This window comes from Pleurodeles waltl, chromosome 6, assembly GCF_031143425.1.
Source record: "Pleurodeles waltl isolate 20211129_DDA chromosome 6, aPleWal1.hap1.20221129, whole genome shotgun sequence".
Lineage (NCBI taxonomy): Eukaryota > Metazoa > Chordata > Amphibia > Caudata > Salamandridae > Pleurodeles > Pleurodeles waltl.
Genome location: NC_090445.1, coordinates 688772328 through 688796864, shown reverse-complemented (window position 1 = coordinate 688796864; position 24537 = coordinate 688772328). Strand labels below are relative to the sequence as shown.

Below are 24537 nucleotides of genomic sequence, written 5' to 3'. Positions count from 1 at the left end.
TGAAAAAGACATTTAAGACTTTTTTCAATTCCAGGACATGTGAAACTTAAAAGTACATGTCAAACTTTTTAAATATACTGGGGGCTGTCCAAGTCGAAATGGTAGTTTAAAACTGCACACATCGGCTCTGCATCAGCAGGCCTGAGACATGTTTATGGTAGTACTTAAGTGGGTGGCATAATCAGTGCTGCAGGCCCACAAGAAGCATTTAATTTACAGGCCCTGGGCAAGGGCAGTGACAGGTAGTGCCACTTTACTAAGGAGTTAGAAGTAATTAAAGATGCCAATTGGGTATTAGGAAAGTCCTAAGGCAAGCAAAACCAGGAGGTCTCAAGGCAAAACTTTAAGGGAAAACCAATCCAAGGATGCTAGGTTTAACAGCCATACTTCTCACTCACTGCTCTGTCCAAACCTTCCTTGTGACTCACTGTGGCTTTTAGACCTTGCTTTTGCTAGGAGAACTTGTTTTTTGCAAACTTTTGCTTTCAGAACACACTTACTATTGGTTTAGACTTCACTACTGTTTCACTCTCTTATCCACCTCTGGTAACTGTCCTTTGTTTTAGATCTCTTGTTACTCTCTCAGTCTCAACCTTAACATCAATTCTCAGCATTCACCACCTTATAGATCTTTCATAGTTCACTCCTTTGCATTCCTCTTCTCTCTCTCTTAGTAATCTCTCTTGCTACTCATCCCCTCTTTTTAGGCCTGGGTTGTCACATACTGCCACTTGCATTTCTCCCCTATTTTTTGCTCGTTCCTGTCCTACTATTCATTCTTTTTTATAGGCCTCTACATTCAATCACTATCGTACAAACACTTGTTAACTCACTTTCAGAAAGACCTCACTTATCACCTGCTCTCACGTCAAGGCTCAATTTTTGCACACACTGTCTTTCCGATGCTTTTTCAGAGTCTCACAGATGTCTGATGTTAATTCCCTCTTACAGGTATTTCAATCGCTCTTTCAGACCTCATTTTTCACATAGGGTCACTTACATACATACATACATCATTCACTCTTTCATAGACCTCTCAATACTCACACAGACATTAGAGATCTCTCATCATTTACCTGCTACCAGTCTGTTGTAACTGTCTCTGCACAAACAGTTTGAGATGCCACTACATACTCTATCCTACAGACTTTCTTTTGCCCATTTTCAAACATATCGCTCACTGTCTTTCTTGAAGTGAATAAATGACACCGATCCTCTCACAAATTTACATTGTCAACCTCTTTCTTGAAGACTTCTCTTTGTTCACCTTTTGTTGCAGATCTCTTTGCACTCTAGCTTACATGTTTCTCCTTACTCACTGTCTCAAAAACCTCTAACCACTTACACTCTCCTACAGATCTCTCATCCAGTATAGTCTTTCGAACTTTCACTCTCTCTTACCAAACCCTATAACACCACTCTCACTAGACCTCTAGTGATCTAGTTTCTACAAAGAACCTTTTTATTCCATTCACTCGCTCTTTCAGGCCTCCTACCAATTAATTGCTATCTTACATACCTTTATTTATGGACTCCCTTGGCAGTTACTCTCTTTTACTAACTTTAACTTATTCACCCTCACAAACCCATTTATCTCTGGCTGCTCACTCTTTTAAATGCTCACTCTTTTTGACAGATCTTACACTTCTCACTTGCCGACTGACCTCTAGTTTCTTTCTCCCCTTTCAATCCTCTCCTTTACTGATTTTTACAGTTCACTTGACAGTCATTCTTTTTTAAAGATGTCTCATAAATCTCTTTATTGTGAGCTTCTTCTATAACTCAATAGTTTTAGAAGGTTCTCTTGTGACTCACTTTCTCTGGTCTCTTCATAAGCAATGACTTCTTCTGGAACTTCAAAAGGATACTTTTCAATATTTTTCTTGTTCTTTTCACTTTTCTTGAGGCTGTTTCTGGCTGAAAAATGAAAGCAAAGTTTACCTTTTAGTTATCAGATTGTTTATGCAAAATAAAATTAAGAGATTTGCACATGTTGCACAATTCCACACCTATTTCTTTTATTGATATATTTTTGTATGTATTTATAGTTTCATCTTATTTTCACTTTTACCAGTTTAACTGCATCAATCTACTTAAAAAAAGATATATACATCTAGGTTCTGAATTTCTACAATATTAAGATATCAAAATGTGATCCAAACTCATCATCATCCAAAATAGAACTGTGTGTTTCTATTCTATTCTATTCTTTTCTTTTCTATTCTACTCTATTATATTATATTCTCTGCCAGTCAAGTAACAAATGCAGTTATGTTTTTGAAACTATTTGGCCAGGCACCCTGCCATGTGTTTAATAATCTGTTTCCACCTTTTGGATTGTTTTGGGTCACTTCCATGACTGCAATCATACTTGGTATACATTATGTTTTCTCTTTGGATTACATTGACACTGATTAGTTGGGGGCACAATCTAGTGTTACATTTGTGTTTGTTCAAACTAATCTTCATTTCTCTGTCTCTTCCTTTGAGAGCCATTGAAGAGATTGCAAATTGTAGACTATGCCTCAGTACTCACAAGCTCTGTAACTTATAAATGGTGATGTTATACTTGTTTGTAGATATGTTAAGCTACATCAAAACAGTAAAATATACCAATTTTTAAAAGGGTTAAGGTATTTTTATCTGCTCATCCTGTCTGCCACCAGTAGAGAAACTGGGTGTATTCAGTTTGCATGGAAGGAAAACACTTTAGAGTGTCATACTATATCGGCAATGGGGCAATAATTAGTTAGGTGTTTCCTTCAAGAAACAAAACTCCCTGTGCATCTGGGTAATTGTTTTGCTGTTTTCTGAAAAGTCCCTCTTTGCACAGTTGTTGTCAGAAACCAAAAAAAAAATTCTGAGCGTGTGCATCAGACATGGCGCCTGCTCAGAAAATAATTCAGTACCGTTGATGGAGCCTTTGTAAGAGCAGCTCCACTGTGGGTAGTGAGATCCCCTGATTCCCTTCTGTGGCAGGTAAAACTCTTTAAATATGGCAGGTGGTCCTTCACCAGGGGAGAGGAGACCACAGAATGTCGGACTTACATGCTATACTCTAAATGATTCCCTAGGTCCTTCAGTACGTACATAGCAACACATACATAAGAGATGAGTTGTCCAATCTGGTAATAAATGAGGTAAGTATACCAATGTAGTCCAGGGCTACCGAGCTCTGTTTTTTCTATTAAGAAATGTTTATCTAACTGGGAAAATTGTACTAAAAGGCTAATTGGTAAGGGAAACTTTTTCCATAAATATTATTTTTAGGTTGAGCTGATGAATGCTGTAAAATCGAATTCAACCATGCCAAAGCATTCTGAAGGCCGTATCTAATATCAACATTGTTATGGTATTGATAGACGTAAAACTATGCGAGCTATTAGTGTCATGCTACAGGGATGGGATTTTGCTTCTTCACGGAGTTGTTCTAACAGGATTTGCTGTTTTCTGTATTTTTGCCTGTTGGGAAAGAAACCACTTAAGATTGGTTTTGCATTGCCTTATAGTAAGTAACAAGGTTCATTCAGGGAATTATTGTTCACAGAATTGCAATCGAGTTTTGCATTGGGCGCTTTCTGTCGGTCATGAACATATTTCAGTGGAGTATAGTACATAAAAATACTAACAAAAGTTCGTTTAGAAACACTTTTGTTCAACAGATGTGAGCCTGAAAAGGCAGATAAATATTTAGAGCAGTAATAACATTTTCAAATTGTCATTCCAAAACATATCTAAGTGGTTTCTTACAATTCTAATGACTTAATATAGTTTAATGGCTTATTACAATTCTGCGTTTTTTGAAAATTGAACTACATTCAGCCTGCGAAGTGTAGCTTGTTACTTCTACCATTAAATGAGTGAGCTTAAACATTTTTGTAACAAAAAAAAATAGACTGGCCTTAACACGTACAATTTTAGAGTTACCACACACAGTGGAAGGAGGTTCAGCACAGATAAGTCATGCAGCATTACCTAACCACATTCAATTAGCTCAGTCTTGTGACTCATTGTGAGTGCAGCCTTATGCCATATATTGAGAAGGTGTGACTGGGAAACATATATTGAGAGAAAATGTATGATATAAAACAAATGCAAAATGTAAGAAAACATCATTTCCCCATTCTATAGGGGTAACCTTATGACATACAGTCGGGACAGCCTGAGCACACAATGTGTTCCTCAGCATATTAATGAGGGCAGAATTCTAAAACAAAAATGATCATAGCCTCAGTACCACAAACGAGGGCCTTCTTACCATGCTTTATACACCGAGAGCAGCCTTAGCAACAAAACAAGAGCATCCTTGCCACTTTCAGTAACATAGTAGTTACATTATACTGAGAGAAGAACCTTATGATGTGTACTAAGCGGAATCTTTTAAAATACAATGAGAGAAGCTTTGAGGAGGCAGTGATTATGATTTTGGCAGACTGGAATTAACACATTAAATTCTGCTCTGTCTGATTCTGAGTGTGCCGATGCTCCCGCAGGGGTTGAATCAGCAAATTCGATTTTATCGGGCGCAATTCACCTGTAAGCTTGCATAAGTCTTTGACTGAAGCACCACCTGAGTCTCTTTATTTTTTTTATTTTTTTCATCTGGCAGAGGATTTCCCCTGACCAAACTGAGCTTCCCCTTCCCTCCCATAACTCCCACCCCTTCCCTTCATCCCCAGCTCACACAGAGACTGCAGCATGTGTTTACCACCTGCTTGAAGGAGGTGGCAATGAATGTGTTAAACCCCACGAAATTGCGAATACTGTGGGGGTTTACAACCAGTAAATCCCGTTCCACATGGGTTTTCCCTGTTCTATTGGATTTTAATGAAAACTGCATGGTACTGGTCTGTGTTGTCGCACAGTACTGCAAATTCCACATGCAGGGTTTGCAGCCTACCAGTACCATGCAACTTGTGATCAGAGCAAAGGCGTGACACAATATAATACCAGATCAGGGCATGCAGTTCAACTAGCTTTAAAACGATTGAAACAAGCCATGCAAGAGACAATGAGAGCAGCCTCCTCAAACAGAATGAGGAATACCACAATGAGTACAATAAAATGCTGCATTACCTATGTAATTTTAGCACGTTTGACACATACATTAAAGGAGGTTGTATTATATTCAAGGATAACAACTTTACTGCATACAGTTAGAGTTGTTTCTACTTAGAAAACGAGCAACATCATCACAACGACAGCAGACATATCACATAAACCAGGAGCATCGATCCAACATGCACAGACCAGTGCCTTCCCACAGAAGAGACGCCTTATCTGATATAATTTGAGCAACCTTCCTCCATGTAGTAAGAGCATGCTTTCCACATACCATGCAGACCCCACACTTCCTTTATGAAATATAGTATAAACAAGAGCACTATGAGCAACCTTTTGCTGTATAATCAAACTAGCTTGACTGCACAAAATACCACCAGAACAGTCTTGCCAAAGACATCGGAATGGAGGTACAACAGAGAAGGCAAGCAGGCTTAATGCCCATACATCACTATCGTAGTTATTAAATACAAACTGAACAGCTTGCCGTACAATAACAGCAGACTTTACAGACATAATAGAGCAGACATACCCTGTACAAGCAGACCAGCCTTGCCAAGCGCAATCGGAACAGCCTTTCTACAGAAGGTAAATGCAGCCAAACATCATGTAACAGGACCAAGATTCGCTTGTACAAAGAAATCAGCCATATAGTTCAGTAGTAGAAAAATATTTTAACTACAAAACTGACTACGAAAATATTGCCAAGGTAAATATGTATAGATAGGTATAGATTGACAATTCTTAACTCCCCATCTATGCTCGTTGACAGTATATATGTCTTCCAGTTATAAAGATGTGAAGTTAAGAACAGCCAATCTACACTTACTAATTTATACTTGCTTTCAAAACATTTTGATAGTGGATATTCTGACTATTACATTTGTAGAGCACAATATTTTTGTGCTGATATTCTGACGAACCCCAAGAGCCATATTAAACAGAGTGCCCCTGGGGCACAACGGGCATTTGTCCCTCTTTTTGCACCTCCAAGACTCTATGATAATGCAGGAGGGACGTGCAAATGAGGGAATCACTTTGCCTCAGTGCCCGCATCGTAATACCGGCAAAGCCACAGAGGCAAACATGCCCTTAGGAGGTGCACTAACAGTGTGCCATAAGAAGATGGCACCCTGTCAGTGGACCCCCTGGAGGAAGCCCTCTCGATGGTTGAAATGTCGTCTCATGGTCACTTACTGCACCTGCCTGCTGGGGAATTTCTAACTCCTCTTTAAAGTGCAGGTGGGTTGCGGCCTGCACAGAAAAACACATAGCAGCTTTGAAACATCCACTCTCTGTACCACTGAAAGCGCTGCCCCTCTAGCAGTGAAAGTTCAACTCTGCCCTGGGTGCAGGACATTCACTGTAATAGGGTGAACTGTCCCTGTTTGCCACTGGTACCCCTTAAAGGTGCTTAAAGGTGTACAGTGGTGCAAACGAGGACTGTGACCCTATATGTAATACGGGCTCCAGTGTGGCTCTGTGGATTCAGAGCAGTTTTTTATGAATTTATTGTGGACCGTCTTATGAAATACAATGAGAGGAAATTTATAAACATTAAGATCTTCCATGAGAAACATAATGACAGCAGCCTTTTGTCTTATAATGAAAACAGCATTTACAATGATCAAAGCCAAGCCCTCACAAGGGCAGTTTTAATGCATCCAATAAGAAAATATCTGGAAAGCTTAACACACACAGAGTAACTGTACCACATGCAATGACGGCAGGGTTTGCACATACTGAGGTCACCGACTCCACACACACTTAAGATAATTTTATCACGTAAATGTCCTAGTCACACAGAGGGAATGTGGTCTTAGCACACTCTGCAACAAAATCAGCCGTACTACTCACAATGAAAGCAGAGACGTTATGTACCATGAAATGAGTTTAACACATTAAACCGAAAATATCCTGCTGATTAAAACAAGAGCAGATTATTCATAGACAATGCTATAATGTATAGAATAAAATGAAAGTAACACCCTCATGTGCAATGGCTTTAGCCTTGTCACATACACAAAACAGGATTACCCCTGCCATATACAATGTGTGCAACCTTCCCTCTAACAGAATAGCTTTGGCCCATCTGAGAGAAACTTTGCAGCATATAAAAGTGTTTTTATCACATCCAAAATGAGTCATCATAGCAAATGTAATGACAGAAGAATTGTCACATACAAAGTTCACAGACGTAGCATAGACAATGAAATTCTCTTTACCACATACAATATTACCAACCTCACCATCAGACACAGGGATTCTACTGCATGTCCCATCACTTCTATTATCACTGTTATGATGACATGATGATTATTATTATTAGTGGTAGTAGAGGTAGGATTAATAGTAGTAGTCATACTACTACTGCTAGTAGTACTAGTAGAAGTACTTCTAGAAGTAGTAATAGTAGTAGTAGTTGAAGAAGCGCAATTTAGACTCCGTCCTTTATATGTACTCACTGCACATAAACACATTTACATTTGACATTATATTTACTGTGTATCTTAAATAATATTAACGTGTAAATACTTAAATGCATTAAGGAAATGTAATCATTGAAAAACTGAAGCTTTCTAAACATATGTATTAATGTTCATTCAAAATGCTTAAATGTATTCATTATTCATGTTCCCATTTACAGTTTAGGGTGTATTAGCAATAGTAAATATGCATTCTTTTATTCACGTTTTGCATTTATTTTGAAAGTTATATGTGTGCTTTATATTCATATATTTGAAATGTTCATTAAATATTTAGTTGAAGTTAGCCTGACTAAATGCCTTAATTTTGAAATGTATTTTGCTTTGTAAGCGTGTCTTTTCTTCTCCAGGTGCATTTCAAGGTTTCCTTAGCTAGAGGAAAGGAGTGCTTTTACATTGGTATATGGTATATCAGTATTGATTTTCCTGGTAGTGAGGCCTGAGAAGAGAAATCTGGCAAGAGCTATGAGCTAATGAGCAGCAGAAGTCTCCTATTCATCACATATCAAGAACGGGGGATGCTCAAGGTTGCGCGAACTGTCCAAGTTCTGTGGGATGAATAATTCAGTTGATGTTGCAAATCACACCACAGGAGTTAAAATGGTTGGTTCCTGGTGGGGTGGGAAGAGATGCAATTGCTGCTTAAGGTTCTGTTTCTTTTAATTAATGCTCACACTGTTAGAAGTTAGGGCAGATATCCTTAGACTTTGAGGGGGGGTACAGATCTTGCTGCTACCTTTGTAGCTTGATGCTAAACACTTATTCCCTTTGCTGTAGACTTCTTCTGAAGTCTTCACTATGCTGACACCTGCTTTCATTTCCAAATTTCCCTTAGACTTAATTAAAACTATCCTAATTCCTTACTTAGAACTCTGATTAGAAAACTGGAATGTTGACATCTCCATTGAAGACAATTAAGTGGTTCTGGGGTTATAATGGCTGGTATAAGCCCGGAGCTCCAACATTCCAGAGTTTGTCTTTCTGTTTCTCCCTTTTTAATTTAGAACATTCTAGCCTTAGAGGATGGAATGTTGTAATAGTCTAATAGCCTTTCTGCCTCGGGATCTACCATTTGTTAAAGGCCCTCTCCCTCGTTATAACTGATGTTCAGGGCCTTAACAACTGGTATAGCCCGAGGCAGAAAGGCTATAAGGCTGTATTAGATGATTTTAGCATAATTTCATGTTTAGGAGAGAGAGCAGAAGTTCTTCATGGAACACCTATTTCTAATGATCAGTTTCCGTATTGCAGTGGCTGTTATTGCCTTGTATCATAATCTATTGAAACTGAATCAATTGCGATATTTCAGCTTGCCAGCTGCAATCCTGTAATCCTATATCTTTTTAATATCTTCATGACATTCATATATATTGGATTGATAATTGATTGGAAATAAAATTACTTGACTTTAATCATTGATTCCTGGTCCTTATTGTGGGGCCAAACATGCTTAACAAAATTTTGATTTGTTTATTGTTGTTAACTCCCTCATAGTTTCAGTCAACTTAAAAAGATCCATTAGATGACAGATTGTTAAATCGCTCTCAAAGTAACATCATGAGTAGTAGTAGTAATTGTACTATTACTACTAGTAGTAATAGTATCTGCAAAGTTGCAGCCATGGTACAAACACAACACATGCATAGAGACGTCTGACGAAAATCAAAGGCAGCATCCCTAATGCATAAACTGAGACCGCTTTGGGCACACATCATGAGGGCAGCCAAATGACTCTCTTTTGAAATGCAAATGGCAGCTACTGAATTAGCCCAAAGACAGATATTTGTTCTAACAAAAACACAGATGTGTCATATTTCTTTTAATCACCACTTAGTTAACCACGGTGCTGAAACTATCCACCTTTTGAGAAATCATTTGATCAATAGAAGCTCAAGTTGTAGTTTTCTCCAACATAGATTCACATCAGACTTAATCTTTTCGTGTGAGGCACTGGAAACATTCACTCCCATACAGTTCAAGAAATTCAATTCATTTCAATAATCTTGCAAATTACGTGACCTTCCAAGAAATGTATAGCAGTGTGGGAAATTTACATTTTGTCTGTAAAACTATGTGCAGTTTATAAACGTTGTGCTCAGTGAAGCTTGCAAAGTTCAGTAACTTTTGCAAATGACTGAATTTACTCTTCAACTTAATGTGTTATTAGTGAGGTTTTTCTGAAATACCTTCTGTAGCTGATGTTTTTATGGCATTTTTAAAAAACTTCTTGAGAGATGTAAAGTTTAAAAAGCTTAGTAAATTTTGAAAACATACCTCACAATGTCTGTAGTTGGAAAATCTGCCAAGTTCTAACACCACTACAAATTTGTAATTATATATATATTTTCTCAAGTGCAAGGAAATACCAGGACACCTTCGTAATGCTGTAATTTAATTTATACAGAAAAGGATTTCCCCTTCAACGTGTATTAGCCGTAGCCATGCTCACAAGATATATGTATATCTATATATATATATACATATACATATATATATATGTACGTAACACATAACCACAATATATACACAGTACATAAACTCGTTTCTCTGTAGATATTTGCACAGATTGCACAGATTGTTAAATGTCTATGTTTATATTTACTACAGCAAAAACGTCAGCATTTCTACTGAGAAATAATTAAAAGGAAAACTCTGACACAGTTTCTGTATTTAACAATATAGCTACTTTCTCTTTATAATACTAGGTGACACAAATTTTTGCACACCTCTGCTTAAAGTTTTTTTGTGGTCTAGACTCACTATGCTTTGATCTTCTTTCTGAATTGCTTTCATTTTGCTGGTCCTCCTTGCTTAATTTGAAACTGCCAACCACAATATGTTATTTTGCACCTACGTGAGGTGAGGATTGATAACCCTGCAGTAGGTGAAATTGTTTTTTGCTTACTGCTTGTAGTCTATTATCCTTCCCCCTTCCACTTTCGCTCACTACATAATAGTATCCCTGAGGACCACCTCATATACACTTAGTAGTATATATGGTGAAGGAAGGCTTGCTACTTTCAATTGAAGCAGCCGTACTACATTATTTTCATGTACACTCAGATCATCATTGTTAGACCTGGCATCCTTGACATGGTCTCCGCTGTCTTTTTTGCCTCTACTTCCCATGTTTTGACTATGTGTTGGACTCCGTTTTTGCTGTTTTTGGTACTCTGGTCCCTTTACCACTGCTGATCCTTGCTAAATTGCAAGTGCTCCTGTGTAAAGTGTATGTGTCATTGGTTTTTCCATGGCATATTTGATTTACTAGTAAGTCCCTAGTAAAGTGCACAAGAGGTGCCCAGGGCCTGTAATCAAAATCTACTAGTGGGCCTGCAGCACTGGTTGTACCACCCACATTAGCAGCCATGTAAACATGGCTCAAACCTGCCACAGCAGTGTTTGTGCCTGCAGTTTTAGACTGCCAATTCGACTTACCCACTTGCCAAGCCTAAACCTTCCCTTTCTATACATGTAGGGCACCCCTAAGGTAGGCCCTAAGTAGCCCCAGGGGCAGGGTGCAGTTAATGTTAATGGTGGGACATGTACTGATGTGTGTTACATGTCCTAACAATACTGCTAAATTTGTTTTTCACTGTTGGATAACATGGGGGCTGCCTTTAAATATCTATAAAGTGCAGTTTCCCTTTGAGAGCAGATAGAAACTTGAGTTTGGGTCTCTGAACTCACAATTAAAAAATATATCTGTTAGTGAAGTTGGTTGTTAGATTGTTAGTTTGAAAATGCCACTTTTAGAAAGTAGGCTTTTCCTTGCTTTGACCATTCTGTGACTCTGCCTGTTTCCTTGTCTGGGTCAGAATGACAGTTTGGCTGTTGTGAATTCCCTCTAAAACAAAGGGAGCTGGGGTATAGCCTGCATATCCTGATGAGCCATCCAGGTTAGAGTGGAGGGAGGAGTGGTCACTTACACCTGAATGGGCTGTGCCTGCCCTCACACAATACAGTCTCCAACCCCCCTGGTGTGTGTCTGGGGCCAGGCTTGGGCAAGGCAGGATCTTGTGAACAACAGAAGACAGAAAGGGGTATAAGTAGTGGGCCCAAAACCCCAGATTGTTAGATCACTTATAGAACCAAGAGGAGCCTCTGCCAAGGAGAAGAGCTGAAGACCTGAGGAGAAGTGCTGCCCCTACCTGTGACTGTGCTTTGTTGGGCTATCCTGAAGTTTCTGCTTCTGCCTGTGAAAGGGGACAAAGACTGCACTTTGTTGTGCATTTCTGCTTGAGAAGAGCTTGGACTGAGCTTGCCTCCTGTTTGAAGTCTCAAGGCCATCAAAGACTTCCTCTGCCAGCACCTGGACTCTCTGCTGACACTCCTGCCCTGCCAAGTGGTGCCCTATTCAGTCCCTGGGCCCTTGAAAGGTGAAGCCGGCAGAACAAGAGTGAAATCCACGCACAAAATGCTGTGCGGGGAAATTTTCGACACACCATCTGCAGCGCGACTGGTAAACGATGCGCCACCCGCTTTGCAGCAAGAATCAACACTCCACCTGCATTGCAACTGGGAGATCGATGCATCGCAGCTGGAGAAATGACGCAACACCCGCTTGCAGCTGCTGATAATGACAAAAACCCCACGCAGCATGGTTTTCTAATACCGTGCGACCGTATTTCTCACACATCATCCCTGGGCATCAAAGTCATTGTGAACCTGCGCTGGTCCGAGGTGCCCCGTCTGGAAATCAATGCATCGCTCTCTTGCGAGGGAGAAAAACGATGCATTGCCTAACCGACCGGAGAAGAAACGACGCACGGCCTCACTTGCGAGTTAGGAACTGATGTATCACTGACTTTTCTGATGCACGCTCGCCCGTGCGGCTTTATTTATTACGCAAACAAGGTACTTTGTTTAAAATCAGTGTTTCCATTGTTTTCTATGGGGTAAAACTCTGATTCTTTTGAAAATTCATATCTTGACTTGTGTATGTTGGATTTTTGTCGTTTTGGTCTTGTTTGATTTAGATAAATATTACCTATTTTTCTAAACTGGTGTGGTGTCCATTTTGTAGTGTTTTCACTGTATTACTGTGTGTGTTGGTACAAATACTTTACACATTGCTTCTGAGATAAGCCTGACTGCTTATGCCAAGCTACCATGAGGGTAAGCAGAGGTTATCTAAGTGTGTTTTTTCCATTGGCTTGACTAGAGTGAGGGTCCCTGCTTGGAGAACGTGCAAACTGATTGCCAACCAGAGACCCCATTTCTAACAATCACCCTCTCTTATAGTGGAGCAGCCTGAATGTAGATTCTACCAACGGCAACTGTTGTCGTTTGGCACCATGAAAATCTCTGAAACAATGACTTATGGGCTCAAGATTTAGGTCATTATGAAACCTGCGTTTATCATGAAAATATGTGTTCCCCATTGCAAGAAATGTGGTTATTGGTTGAGGGAGGGCAGAAGCCCCACTCTGCCAACAACCACAATACTTGCCAAGGTGAACCACAAATGTCACTAAATTACCTTATGTTTAACCCTCTGGTAACTTGGTACAAAGCAGTGAGGCTTAACTTAGGAACAATATGTAAAGTATTTATGCAACACACAAACAGTTATGAAGTGAAAACATGCCACAAGAAAACTTATAATCCACGTTAGAAACATAGAGCACATTTTAATAAATAAATAAGTTACATGTCACAATCCAGTCTGTAGATCGGGACATATTCAGTTTTAAGGTTTTTAATCAAGACAGTGCCTAAAATCACAAAGTTCAACTCACAGTCATTTATTTGTGCTAGACTGGAGGATGTTCACAAGTTCGGACCGACTGCCATTGAGTGTATGTTGGATACAGGAACCAGGTTAGTCACGCTGAAGAGTTACCTTCAAAGTCCTGCATGAAGAGTTCTGTTTGCCATGGAAGAGGCCACGAGGAGCAGACTAAGGGGGTCATTCTAACATTGGCGGGTGGCGGAGGCCGCCCGCCAATGTTCCCCCGTCAAAATACCGCTCCGCGGTCACAAGACCGCTGAGGGTATTTTGAGATTTGCCCTGGGCTGGCGGGCGGCCGCCAAAAGGCCGCCCGCCAGCCCAGGGCAAATCAACCTTCCCACGAGGACGCCGGCTCCGAATGAAGCCGGCGTAGTGGGAAGGTGCGACGGGTGCAGTTGCACCCGTCGCGTATTTCAGTGTCTGCTTTGCAGACACTGAAATACCTTGTGGGGCCCCCAGGGGCCCCGTGGCACCCCCAACCGCCATCCTGTTCCTGGCGGGAGACCCGCCAGGAACAGGATGGCGGTAGGGGGTGTCAGAATCCCCATGGCGGCGGAGCGTGCTCCGCCGCCATGGAGGATTCACAAGGGCAGTGGTAAACCGGCGGGAGACCGTCGGTTTACCCTTTCTGGCCGCGGCTGAACCGCCGCGGTCAGAATGCCCTTGGGAGCACCGCCAGCCTGTTGGCGGTGCTCCCGTGGTCGGTGACTCTGGCGGTCACCGGCCGCCAGGGTCAGAATGACCCCCTAAGTGTCATAAACGGTCGTCAGTGTAGCGCGAAGAGAAAGACGGGCATGGCAAAGGGTCATTGTTGTAGCAAGCATAGCAGAAGGTTATTGCTGTAGCTTAACGTTGGTGGTTGTCGCGGGCTATCATTTCTGTAGCCCATGTGCAGGTCTTGCGTTCCCGACTGTCGTGGGCAGCAGGGAAAATTCCTGTTAGCGCCGAAGAGGAGATCTCACCATATCTTCATATTGGCAGTCATCACTGGCAGCAGGGTCTTGGCACAAATGGGCCTGTTCATGGTTCTGAAGAGCCCAAACATCTGAATTTTCAACTTATCTTGAGGATGAGTACACTCTGATGCTGACCAAGGGTCCAGGACCTTGACAGGTATCTCTTGGGGTTCAGGAACTCACTTCAGCAGCGGTCAGAAGGTTTCGGGCAGGTCCAGTTGCAGGTCCAGGCAGGTTCATTTGCAGGAAGGCCTCTGAAGCTTGTTGTATACATGTAGCTCACACAGGAGGCCAGTCAACAGTATGGGTAGCCTGGCATAAAGTCAAGAAGGTCCTGTCTTCCTTCTCAGACAGCAAGGCAGTCCTTCAAGCAGTAGGGCAGTCCTCTGGCAGCAGGGCAGCACGGCAGCCGTTATCCTGTAACTTCCACAGGCCCAGGAGAGTTCTGAAGAGTGGTTCTGGAGGTCCACTAATTATAACTGATACCAACCATTGTGTGGGGTGATTCCCTATCCTACTCCCACATCTGGTTCTGGAAAGTTATTCCCCTTCCCCTGTCAAGCCCCAAACTCTCTATGGATGACAAAAAGCAGGGCAGGCCTGGTGTCAGGTTCCCTTTTGTGTGCAGGAGTCATACCAGTTTGAAGTGTAAGTAGGGCAGGGTACAGCCGCTCCCCAGTCCTCCTGGCAGATTGGCCCTTCCTGTTCACACCCAGGACTTATTGTGTTGCTCTCTGGAAGCAATACACAAACCCCAACAGCAGAGCCATTTGCAGTCATGTGACCTAGAGCACTGCAAAATACATGCTTTCTGGGTAAAGATCTAGATTTCTCCAACATTTGGAGCAATTCTGTTCAGCCATTTGGGCTGTGGTTTTGGCTGTAAAGCTTTCTAAAATTTCTCATCGAAATATAGTGATTGCATTTTGTGATCCTCACCCCCTGTTTCTTGGCCCCTGCTTACAGATCACTCTGAAACCTGCTAGAAAAAAGCTAAGGTGATCAAATTATTTTAAAGGTCCTTCAATAGTCGTCAACTTTATAAGCAAAACAAAAAACACTCTTCCTATGGAAATTCTGACCTAACCATGACTATAAAGTGGCAACCACCACTGTGTAATACAGATAGCTAGGCAGATGGATAGATAGATATAATAAAAATACACACAAAACCACAGACGTTCAGGAATTAAACTTATCTGAAGAAACTATAACTCGTGCCCTAAGGTAACTATAACTCATGCCCCCACCATGCACAGTCTTCTCATTAATAGTTTCACTGCAAATGTTATTGTGATATTCTTAATAATGTCATAGAAGATGTCATGAGTGATGTAATATATGGGTTAATTAGTAGTGCACAGCGAGGGCGCGAGTTATAGTAATAGTAAACTTTGTTTTGTAAGTGACTGTCTAAGGTTTTTTAAAATCTATTCCCTAACAATAACATCCCTGTAACCTTTGTTTTTTTCAGTAAATCTCTAAGTTTTCTTTCACTCAGCGGAGCTTCACCACAGGGCCTGGCCTGCTGCCAGACCCTGAGGCCAACTCCCCACATGCACCCAGCTCCATGCTGTGCATGGCCAGGCCCTCCAGCCAACCTCCCAAAGGCAGCCAACCTGGGAGAGGGGCACACAGCCCCCCTCCTCAGGCCAATTTCGGCCTCAAGGACCCCATCCCCCAAGGTCCACCAATTATTTTTACAGGAGGGGTTATGTGGCTCTGGCCCTGGGCTATATTTTAGCACCAGGACTCCATCTCCCAGGGTCCAGCCATGTTTAGAAGGCAAAGGGGGAAGAGACCACACTCCCTGTTCAGTATTATGGCCCCAGGGACTCCATCTCCCACTGGCTTATAGGAAATAGGGGAGGGGTGGGCACACAGCCTCCCTCCTGGGTCCATTTCTAGCCCTGAGGACCACATCTCCTGGGTCACAGCAATATTTAGAAGTTGAGGGGGCATGTGTCCCCTTTCCAAGGGCAGTATTATGGCCCCAGGGAACAGCATCTCTTGAGAGTGGCCTTATTTTAAACGGGGAGAGGAGCACCCAGTCCCCCTCTCAGGCCAATATTGGCCCTGGGGATCCCATCACCCAGCGCATCATCCTTTATGTGTGCCCACCCCCCGGCTGACTTCAGCCACAGGGACCCCATTTCCTGGGGCCTGGCCTTTGTCGGATGGGATAGGGAGGCATGCAGCCTTACCCCCCCCCCCCCCCCCCCCTTCTGCGGCCAATAGTGGCCCAGGAACTCCATCCCCGAGGCCAATTCAATTAATAATTGGGGAGAAAGCCCTTTGGGATCCCTTCTGAATGTAAACATAAAGCTTAATGAAGAGTAGCCACTGGTCCAGGAGACCTATGCCAATGCTTAAGGACACAAAAAAGTAAACTTTTCTGTTTTTAAACGAAGTCCTGTTTCCTTTAAGCAAAACAAAATGCATTTAAAAAAAGTTACTTTTATTGAAAGGCATCACAGACATTGTGGTCTGCTGACCTTGGCATCCCTATAATACCCTCCGAATGTAGTAAGTCACAATTTGAGACTTACTGTTAATAATCATGAGGAAGGCCAGCTTACGACCCACTACTATTTATATTTTTAAGAACCACTTATTAGTGCATAGGTTGGTTCTTAGAAATCTTTACTGGACTTAAAAATTCTGGTCCAAATTGTTGATCGGTATATTTTGTGAACAGATATTTGTGCATCTGGCCCATAGTGAGGTGAGATAGAAACCAGTAGAGGCAAAAAGAAGTACAGGTAGACAGGTAAATGTGAGTTAGTGAATAAAGTATAAAGTCATGCAACTTAGAGGGAAAGTAATGAAGTAGAAAGATGGAAAAATGAAAAGTGATGTATAGAAATATCAGTTAGGTAAAGAGATTAGTGAAGAAGAAAAGGTAGTGATGAGTAGTGGAAAGAAGTAAGGTCAAGTACAGAGACAGAGTTGAGCTAGAAAAGAAGGATAGAACAGTGGGAGGCATATAAAGCTAGAGAGAGAGGTGATCTAGATAGAGTGCGTTGAAATAAAGGTGGCACAGAGAAAGATTCAAGAGAGAAGGTAATCGCAGATAGCCAAATAGAGATATAGATGAGGAAAGTGGTAAAAAGAAAGGACCTAGGTTGAGGGATAGGTAAGGTAGAAAGGGCAGAAGGAGAAATGTAGAAAAGTAATGTGGAGATGCAAAGTAGCATACAAATGAGGTAAATTGAGAGGTTAGGTATTGATGCAGATAGCTGGGAGAGAGAGATGAGGTAGTAAGAGACATATGAGTTAAAGAAAAATGAGGTAGAGAGAATGGTGAGGTAGTCAATAGTGAGGAAGAGGGGTGACAGAGAGGTACAGAGATGTGAGGTAAGGAGGGAGATAGCATTATATAGATGAGGTACAGAGGAAAAGAAGACTAAGGAGAGATACAGGAGGTGTGATTGAAAGAGGGCAGTCGAGAGAAGACAGCATGGTGACGTAGAGAGAGATAAGGTAGAGAGAGGGGTGAAAGTGGTGGTGATGTAGAGGTAGGGGCAGCGCGTTAGACAGAGAGAGGTCAGGTCATGACTGACATGTAACTTGAGGTGGGGAACACAGATGTGTTGAAAGAGAGGTAAAGTATAGAGAGTAGAGATACAGAGCTTGGAAAGGTACATGGAGATGTACAAAGAGGCAGGGGAAGAAAGGCAAAGAGGGAGGTGTGTGCGGTGAATAAAGGTGAGCAGAGAAAGTGGTGTACAGCGTGGTAGACAGAGGTGATGCAGAGGTCATCAGAGAAGGGTAGAAAGAGAAGTGCGACAAAGAAATGGGCAGGGACTATGGGCCATATGGAGAGACATTAGGAATCCCGATTCCCAACCAGATTCCCAACCGGAAAAAGGCTTTGTACATCTGGTCCTTAGTGATGGGTAAGGTGGAGGGATATGAGATACAACAAGACAGAGATGTAAAGAGAGATTAATTGGAAAAGGGTGAGGTAGAAGAACAACTGAATGCTACGGAGGGAGACAAGTTACAAAGGAGGAGGTAAGAGTATGTTACAGAGAGGTAGAGGAAGACAGAGAGATTAAGAAGCATGATTGGAGAGAGATGGATGATCGAGCAAAAGATAAGTGAGTTTGAATAGAAAGGTAGAGAGTGGTGAGGTAGGGGCAGATAGAGAGAGGTAAAGGTAGAAGTAGACAGAGATGTTGAAACAGGAGAAAGAGAGTGATAAAGCGAGAGAAAGAGGGAAGAGACAGAGACAGAGAGAAAGAGTGTGAGAGAGACAGAGAAGACATGTTGTGACTGTCCAGATTGATTTACCAAGTGGCCTCTTGGAAGGTAACTGCTCATAGCGGCCATGACTTAAAAGTCTCTAGAAACATGGTGAGGAAGTGTGCAACGTCTTAGGTACATTTCCCATCTATAGTAGGACTGGGTAAAATATATAATTTAAATTATGGAGGCATAATTTGTATAATGTCAGAAACTTTGCATATGCTTGTTACCCAAATGTTCCATAATTATGCTGTTATATCTCTTTGTGTAATTAAGCACCATCCACAAGGAAAATTTACAGCTAACGTGACATTTGTGGTTAAACTTTACTGCGAATGCACAGAAACCACAGAACGCTAACAGCTTTTGTTCACAACACTTCTCAAAAAGTGGCGCTAGGATGCACTTCACGGTATAGCATAGCGTGAAAGGACAGATTTGCATTTTGTGTAATTATGAGTAATTTCACGTAATTTTTCCAAAATGTCATGTAATTCTGTGAAAGCAAATACGGGAATTTCACCTTCCCTCAATCTATATTCTCCTCCTCCACTGTAGATTTGTGATTTCTAATTCAGCGTCCATATCTGGCCTCATCGAAAAAAGTGACTTTGACACTACTGCCACTCAAAGAAATCTGCTTTTGCTCCTCCTCCGTACCGTTATCTTAAATCCAGGATTCTCCACTTCAATAGAACAGATACAAATGTGAGGTAGTAGCCTTTAGCCACCAGAAACCACTTAAATCTAAAATGATTACATTAATACACTCTTCACAATTCTATAGCCTCACTGTGGAGAATACACACACAACATCTAAACTACTGAGGCTGAACATCACATCCCACCTAAATGGCAGCAAAATAGTTTTATTGATGCTTTCTTGATTACAGCACTGATTAGTTTGCCTACATGTGTGATCGATTTTTTTGGGGAGATTTAATCCTCCACTAGGAAAAAGACAAATATACCCACACACCCTTCCTATAAAACAACAATTTACTACAACATTAGTAATGAGCAGCACATGTTAATTAATTGTTTCTGTTAAGTCAAGGACGGTTGACTAATTCAGAGAAAGTATGTACATTTGTGGGATTTTTTAAGACTGGTATTGAAAAAAACGAAAAATATTTGATGTACATTGCAGGTGAACAAGGATATGTGCATTGGGGCACTTCTTAGTTAATATTCTTGTCATGATAGTTAAGGACATGGAACAATGCTTTAAAGCCTGGAAGATCCCTGCACACCATAAGAGGCATGGTTTGCATATGGTTATCCTACATGGCGTGCCTGTTTAGAATGATGGGTGAAAAGCTTGGTAAACCTTGGGAATCTCACTCCTCTCACCACAGAGCAGACTTGAATGTAATTACTATAAAAATCTATTTTAGGCATAAGAAAGTGATCACTGCCAAGCGAAATATATCTAATTGAAATTCGTAGTGTGAACAATCCTTTAATCACTTTATTATCTATCCCTGTGACACCTATGAGATCGATGCACAAGTACAAATCGATGCCCTGGATTCATTAGTTCCCACTTTGTACGGTCAGGGAACGTAACACTATCTTTCAACTTTATCAGCTCAGAAAATACATCAGTTGAATGTGTATAACCCACTGGACTTCTGGAGGAATCTAGCCACCAACAGGGACAAATTCATGAGTTACTCTGCAACAAAATGAAACTTCCTCAAAGCAATTAAGATATGGACTATCCCAAAAAGAAATATTACCCCAAACCTTGTTTGCTTGCCCCGTGATTGCTAAAGTTAATATCCCATCCATGAAGATTTTGCCATGCAAGGGAAATTAAGGGTGGGAGGTGTTAAGCCTGATAGAGAGGAGTTTAGTCAGGAATCCCATATGAAAGAACATTTCAAAGTTATTTAGTTCACTTTTAAGTTCAGTTTCAAGCCAATGGAATTACTGTTACAGAGTATCTATTAGGAATATGCTACATATTCAAAATTATGAAGTTAATCTGATACCACTTTTAGAAAAGATTACGTTTTTTTGGACATTTTTCAGAGTTGAAAATTAACTGTGCTATGTTCAAAAGATTTCTTTTGACTGACAGGCACTGAGGTGGTTAGGGAACAGGATTTAGGGTGGCACAGAATGCAATAAAACCCCTTTGGATTACGATTAGTGCAGACGATGCTGTGATGATGGTCTCACATTTGTGAGTAACTATTGATTGCTGGAAATACATAACTGTAATGTGGATAATAATGCTGCTCTCTCTTTCACCCAGAGTCATGTTTTTGCAATGTTGCTCCTATACAAGTTTATCTATTCCTGAATACACCACGCTCCCTATCTCCCTAACTCCTAAGTAAGACTATCTTCTCTGGGTATTATGACTTGTTAACTAACTTGTTTAATCCTCATCCCAGGCCAGCATTTAATGAGAAATGTTAACTTCTCCTTAGGGTACAGTGGACTGCCAGATCTGACCTTACAGTTATACCACTGTGTCAAACAGGAAAACTGTTCTTCCGGATGATTATCTTCGAAGGACGATCCCACTCATACACGTATCACTGAAAAAGTCTTTACTGAATCCGCTTCTCACATGTAGAATAGCAAGGGTCACTGTAGAGATCAGGCAGGGATATTAACGCTTGGAGAATAGTCAGCCATAGCTAGTTATTCAAATTTCTCATGGGCCAGATTTACAAGAAAATGGCGCGTCGGTCCCAATGATCCTGTTTTCTTGCATGCCCCTTCTATGGGGGTATTTACAATACGGCGGACCATGGCAGTTGTTAGGCAAATAGCGTAAAAAATGTTGATGCTACTGTGGCACTTTGCAGGATTAGCGCCAAACATTATGGCACTACTCCTGCTAAGTAAAGGGAGGTCCATTAAAAATGGTATTTACTTTGGATCAACAACTAAAAGTGCAGTGAGTATAGCAATGTCCAAGAGATGAAGGCTAATGGATTACAGTTTAGTAATTGCACATGATCAATGGATATACACATATTAGGAAACAAAGGGTCTGATTTTAAGTTTGGAGGGCGGCTTGTGGTTCATCAGGGTGGCAGGGGACATTATGTTCGTCACTCTGTTTGGACTCTGCCCGTCATATTTAGACATCTTTGCCGGCCCATCAGTGCTCTCAGTGCCTTCAGAGAAACTGGCATAATTTCAGGAAGCCATGCCCCAAAACTTTTGATTTTCAAACTATCAAGGTCAATTCAATTCAAATACTTTATTTAACTTTTAAAGCCATTAAAGCACAATATCAGTAAAATGGTTTATTAATTCATGCAAAAATCATAAACACATCTAATAATCTATCAAATATGCATATGTACAATTTAGTTAAAACCTTGAAAACATGGTCACGCCACTGGAAACACAAATATACGGTTTGACTTGTTTTATATCATCTGAATTGAAAATATATCATATGGTCATCTTCACACTTAGCAATGTTTGGTCAAGAACATTAGATAAATGTCCTTGTGACATGTTCACCTCATGGCATGTTACACTTTATGTTCTGTGTTGGCTTTTACACTGTTTTCTAGAATGTTTTGATTAAACGTTTTTTAAACAAATATAGTTTTAGACAATGAATATTGACACTTAACTTTTTATAACAATTACAATCATCTGTAGTTTGTGCCAGTATTTCATCATATTTATGGCACATATTATAAACAGGAAAGTTCCCAAAATCAATGCCCTCCACTCCCCAGGAGTATTCTGCTATGTTGTGGGATCATTTTAAACTTCGTCAAGTCAGGTCAAATCAACTTTATTCAGTCAAATTAATACAGACCACAAAAGTGAAATACAAAAATGCAGACAACAATAACATAACATGATAAAAACAAAACAAATTTGAAGGGGACCCACATGGATAAAAACGAAGTTCGAGTAAAGTACAGACTCCAATTTCGCTACAAAGCAGAATCAAGAAGAGGCCTCAGAGATAAAATGTAATCAAGGTGTGGGCAAGGTACAGTCTTCAAATACAGTACAGTTAAAAGCACTAGGCTGAGTCCTGCCAGTAACTTCTGTGTGAGGGTTCATGATGCGAGACCAGAGAAAATGTTACTTCTCACAGCATATGATGGTCCAAGCATAAAACATCTACCACAATAAACTGAAAATACAAAAATTATGGTACAACACAGCATTAAAAATATCTGATCTATGAAAATAGGAAAACTGGAGTAGATCTAATTATATAGAAGACTATCCAAACACTTTTCTTGCCTTGAGCACGAGCTTCAAAAAGGTATAAACAAAAAAAAAGTCTCTGATCCCAGAAATTGTAAAAAGTACAAAGCTTCTGTGCAATGACGCAGGTAATGCCTAATTAATAAAGGTTTTAAACGCATGGACTATAATTGGAGTAAAAAGCACAGAAAACATAACATGTAAAGAGCTCTGTGCTGACTTCTGCTCACATGGACAAGACACAGGATCACTCGACCAGTCATGGCACTGGGGAAAAGTAACCAATCTATGAAATAGGTTAAGGTGGAACCTGAGCAGAATAAAGTGCTGATAACACTGTACATCACATGCTCCCGATGGGCTTGAGTGCATAAAGCAGGCAACAAAAGAAAGTGCAGAGACATTTGCCCATCTCTCTTCCTTTTAAAATGTGTAACATATATCCTTTGTGCGTATATTTTTGGTATCATTGACAAGGAACATGAAGGATCTTCAAATCAGTGCTTAATTTGTGCTTGTTGTTTCTGGTGCTGAGCACCAGCACTTATTTTTGAGGGCCGGGGCTTATTCTTCAGCCTCAAGCATTTGCTGCGAGCAAAAGACACATATAGGACAGACGGAGGAAGGGAAAAACAAAAAAGCGTCACAAAGGGAGAAAGTAGAAAGCTGCTGTAGTGAGCAGAAGGGGCAGGGAGTTGTTTTGTATGGACAGAAGAAGCCCGAGATGGCTTAAGGATTACGCCGCCTCAATATTCCGTGTTCACACATTTAATTGCAACAGCCGCGTGTTTAAGAGGAGGGCTTTGGGCACCGGCATCTTTTTATGGACAAATTAAGCACTGTTTCAAATACATCCCCCCGGTCCGGGGCCACAACCATGTCCCTCACGCCCGTCAGCCCTGGGATTTCTAGGAACCACAAAAGGGACTGACAGGCCTCAATTAGGATTCTTTTTAAGGAGAAGGCTTCATAAACTCTAATCCTCTGCCATAACACCAATGGGCGTGTCCTTAAAATGTCCTCAAGATAAGCTAGCCCTAGCTCCCTAGGGCTGATAAAAGAGGTGGTGGATGGTGGTAGGGCCAGTAGGCAACGTGCAAATGTGTTTTCTGTGGTTTTTAAGGGTGATACTGACTGTGATCCCCAGACCCCGACTCCATAAGAAGCCAGACCCACACATTTTGCATTATAGATGGTCAACATATGGGCAAGCAACTTTTTGTTCACGTTGGTGGCAAAGGAAAAGACTGCATTGATACTCCTTGCAAACTGATTATTTCTATTTTTTGTCTAAAGTTGCCAGGACCCCCTACAATTACAGGTTTACCCTACGTAGTTAAAGTGAGTCACATGCTTCACTGGGGTGGCCTGAGACTTAGAAACAGGTCTCGGGCACGTCCTGTAACTACAGCACATTACAAAGTATTTGGTGGTATTGATCTTCATGTCTAGCTCCTCCATGAAGGAGCTAAAAGTGTCCAAAAGACGCTGCAATGCTACATATGTGTGGCCCATGAAGATTGAGTTGCTGGTGTACAGTAAAACTGGTATTGGAAGCTTTCGAGTCTGGGGCATGTCCTTACATCTTGAAAATAGCCCCCCCTCTAACTAATTGATATAGAGGGAGAATAGAAAATACGCAAGGGAACACCCCAAATATTTCAAACACTCCTCCCATCCCGAACCTTCCTGCAGCACTTGAGTCACAGTAAATTTCCCAAATGGTGTTAATAACTGTTTTTTCCTTGCCCAAGCTTTTCATAATGCCCCACAATTAAGAGTGGGACACACGGTCAAAGGCACCGGGCAGATCTATGAAGCCCAAGTGGAGCGCACCACGCCG

The 24537-nt window shown here is 41.1% G+C and overlaps 1 protein-coding gene across 1 annotated transcript in view; it reads right to left on the bottom strand.

The window, feature by feature from the left end:
• CPXM2 (carboxypeptidase X, M14 family member 2) overlaps positions 1-24537 on the bottom strand; it is a 357136-nt gene that overhangs the window by 305293 nt on the left and 27306 nt on the right. Inside the window, exon 2 of the mRNA XM_069239134.1 lies at positions 1816-1917. Coding sequence (XP_069095235.1) covers positions 1816-1917 — 102 coding nt within the window. The remainder of the gene's footprint in view (positions 1-1815; positions 1918-24537) is intronic.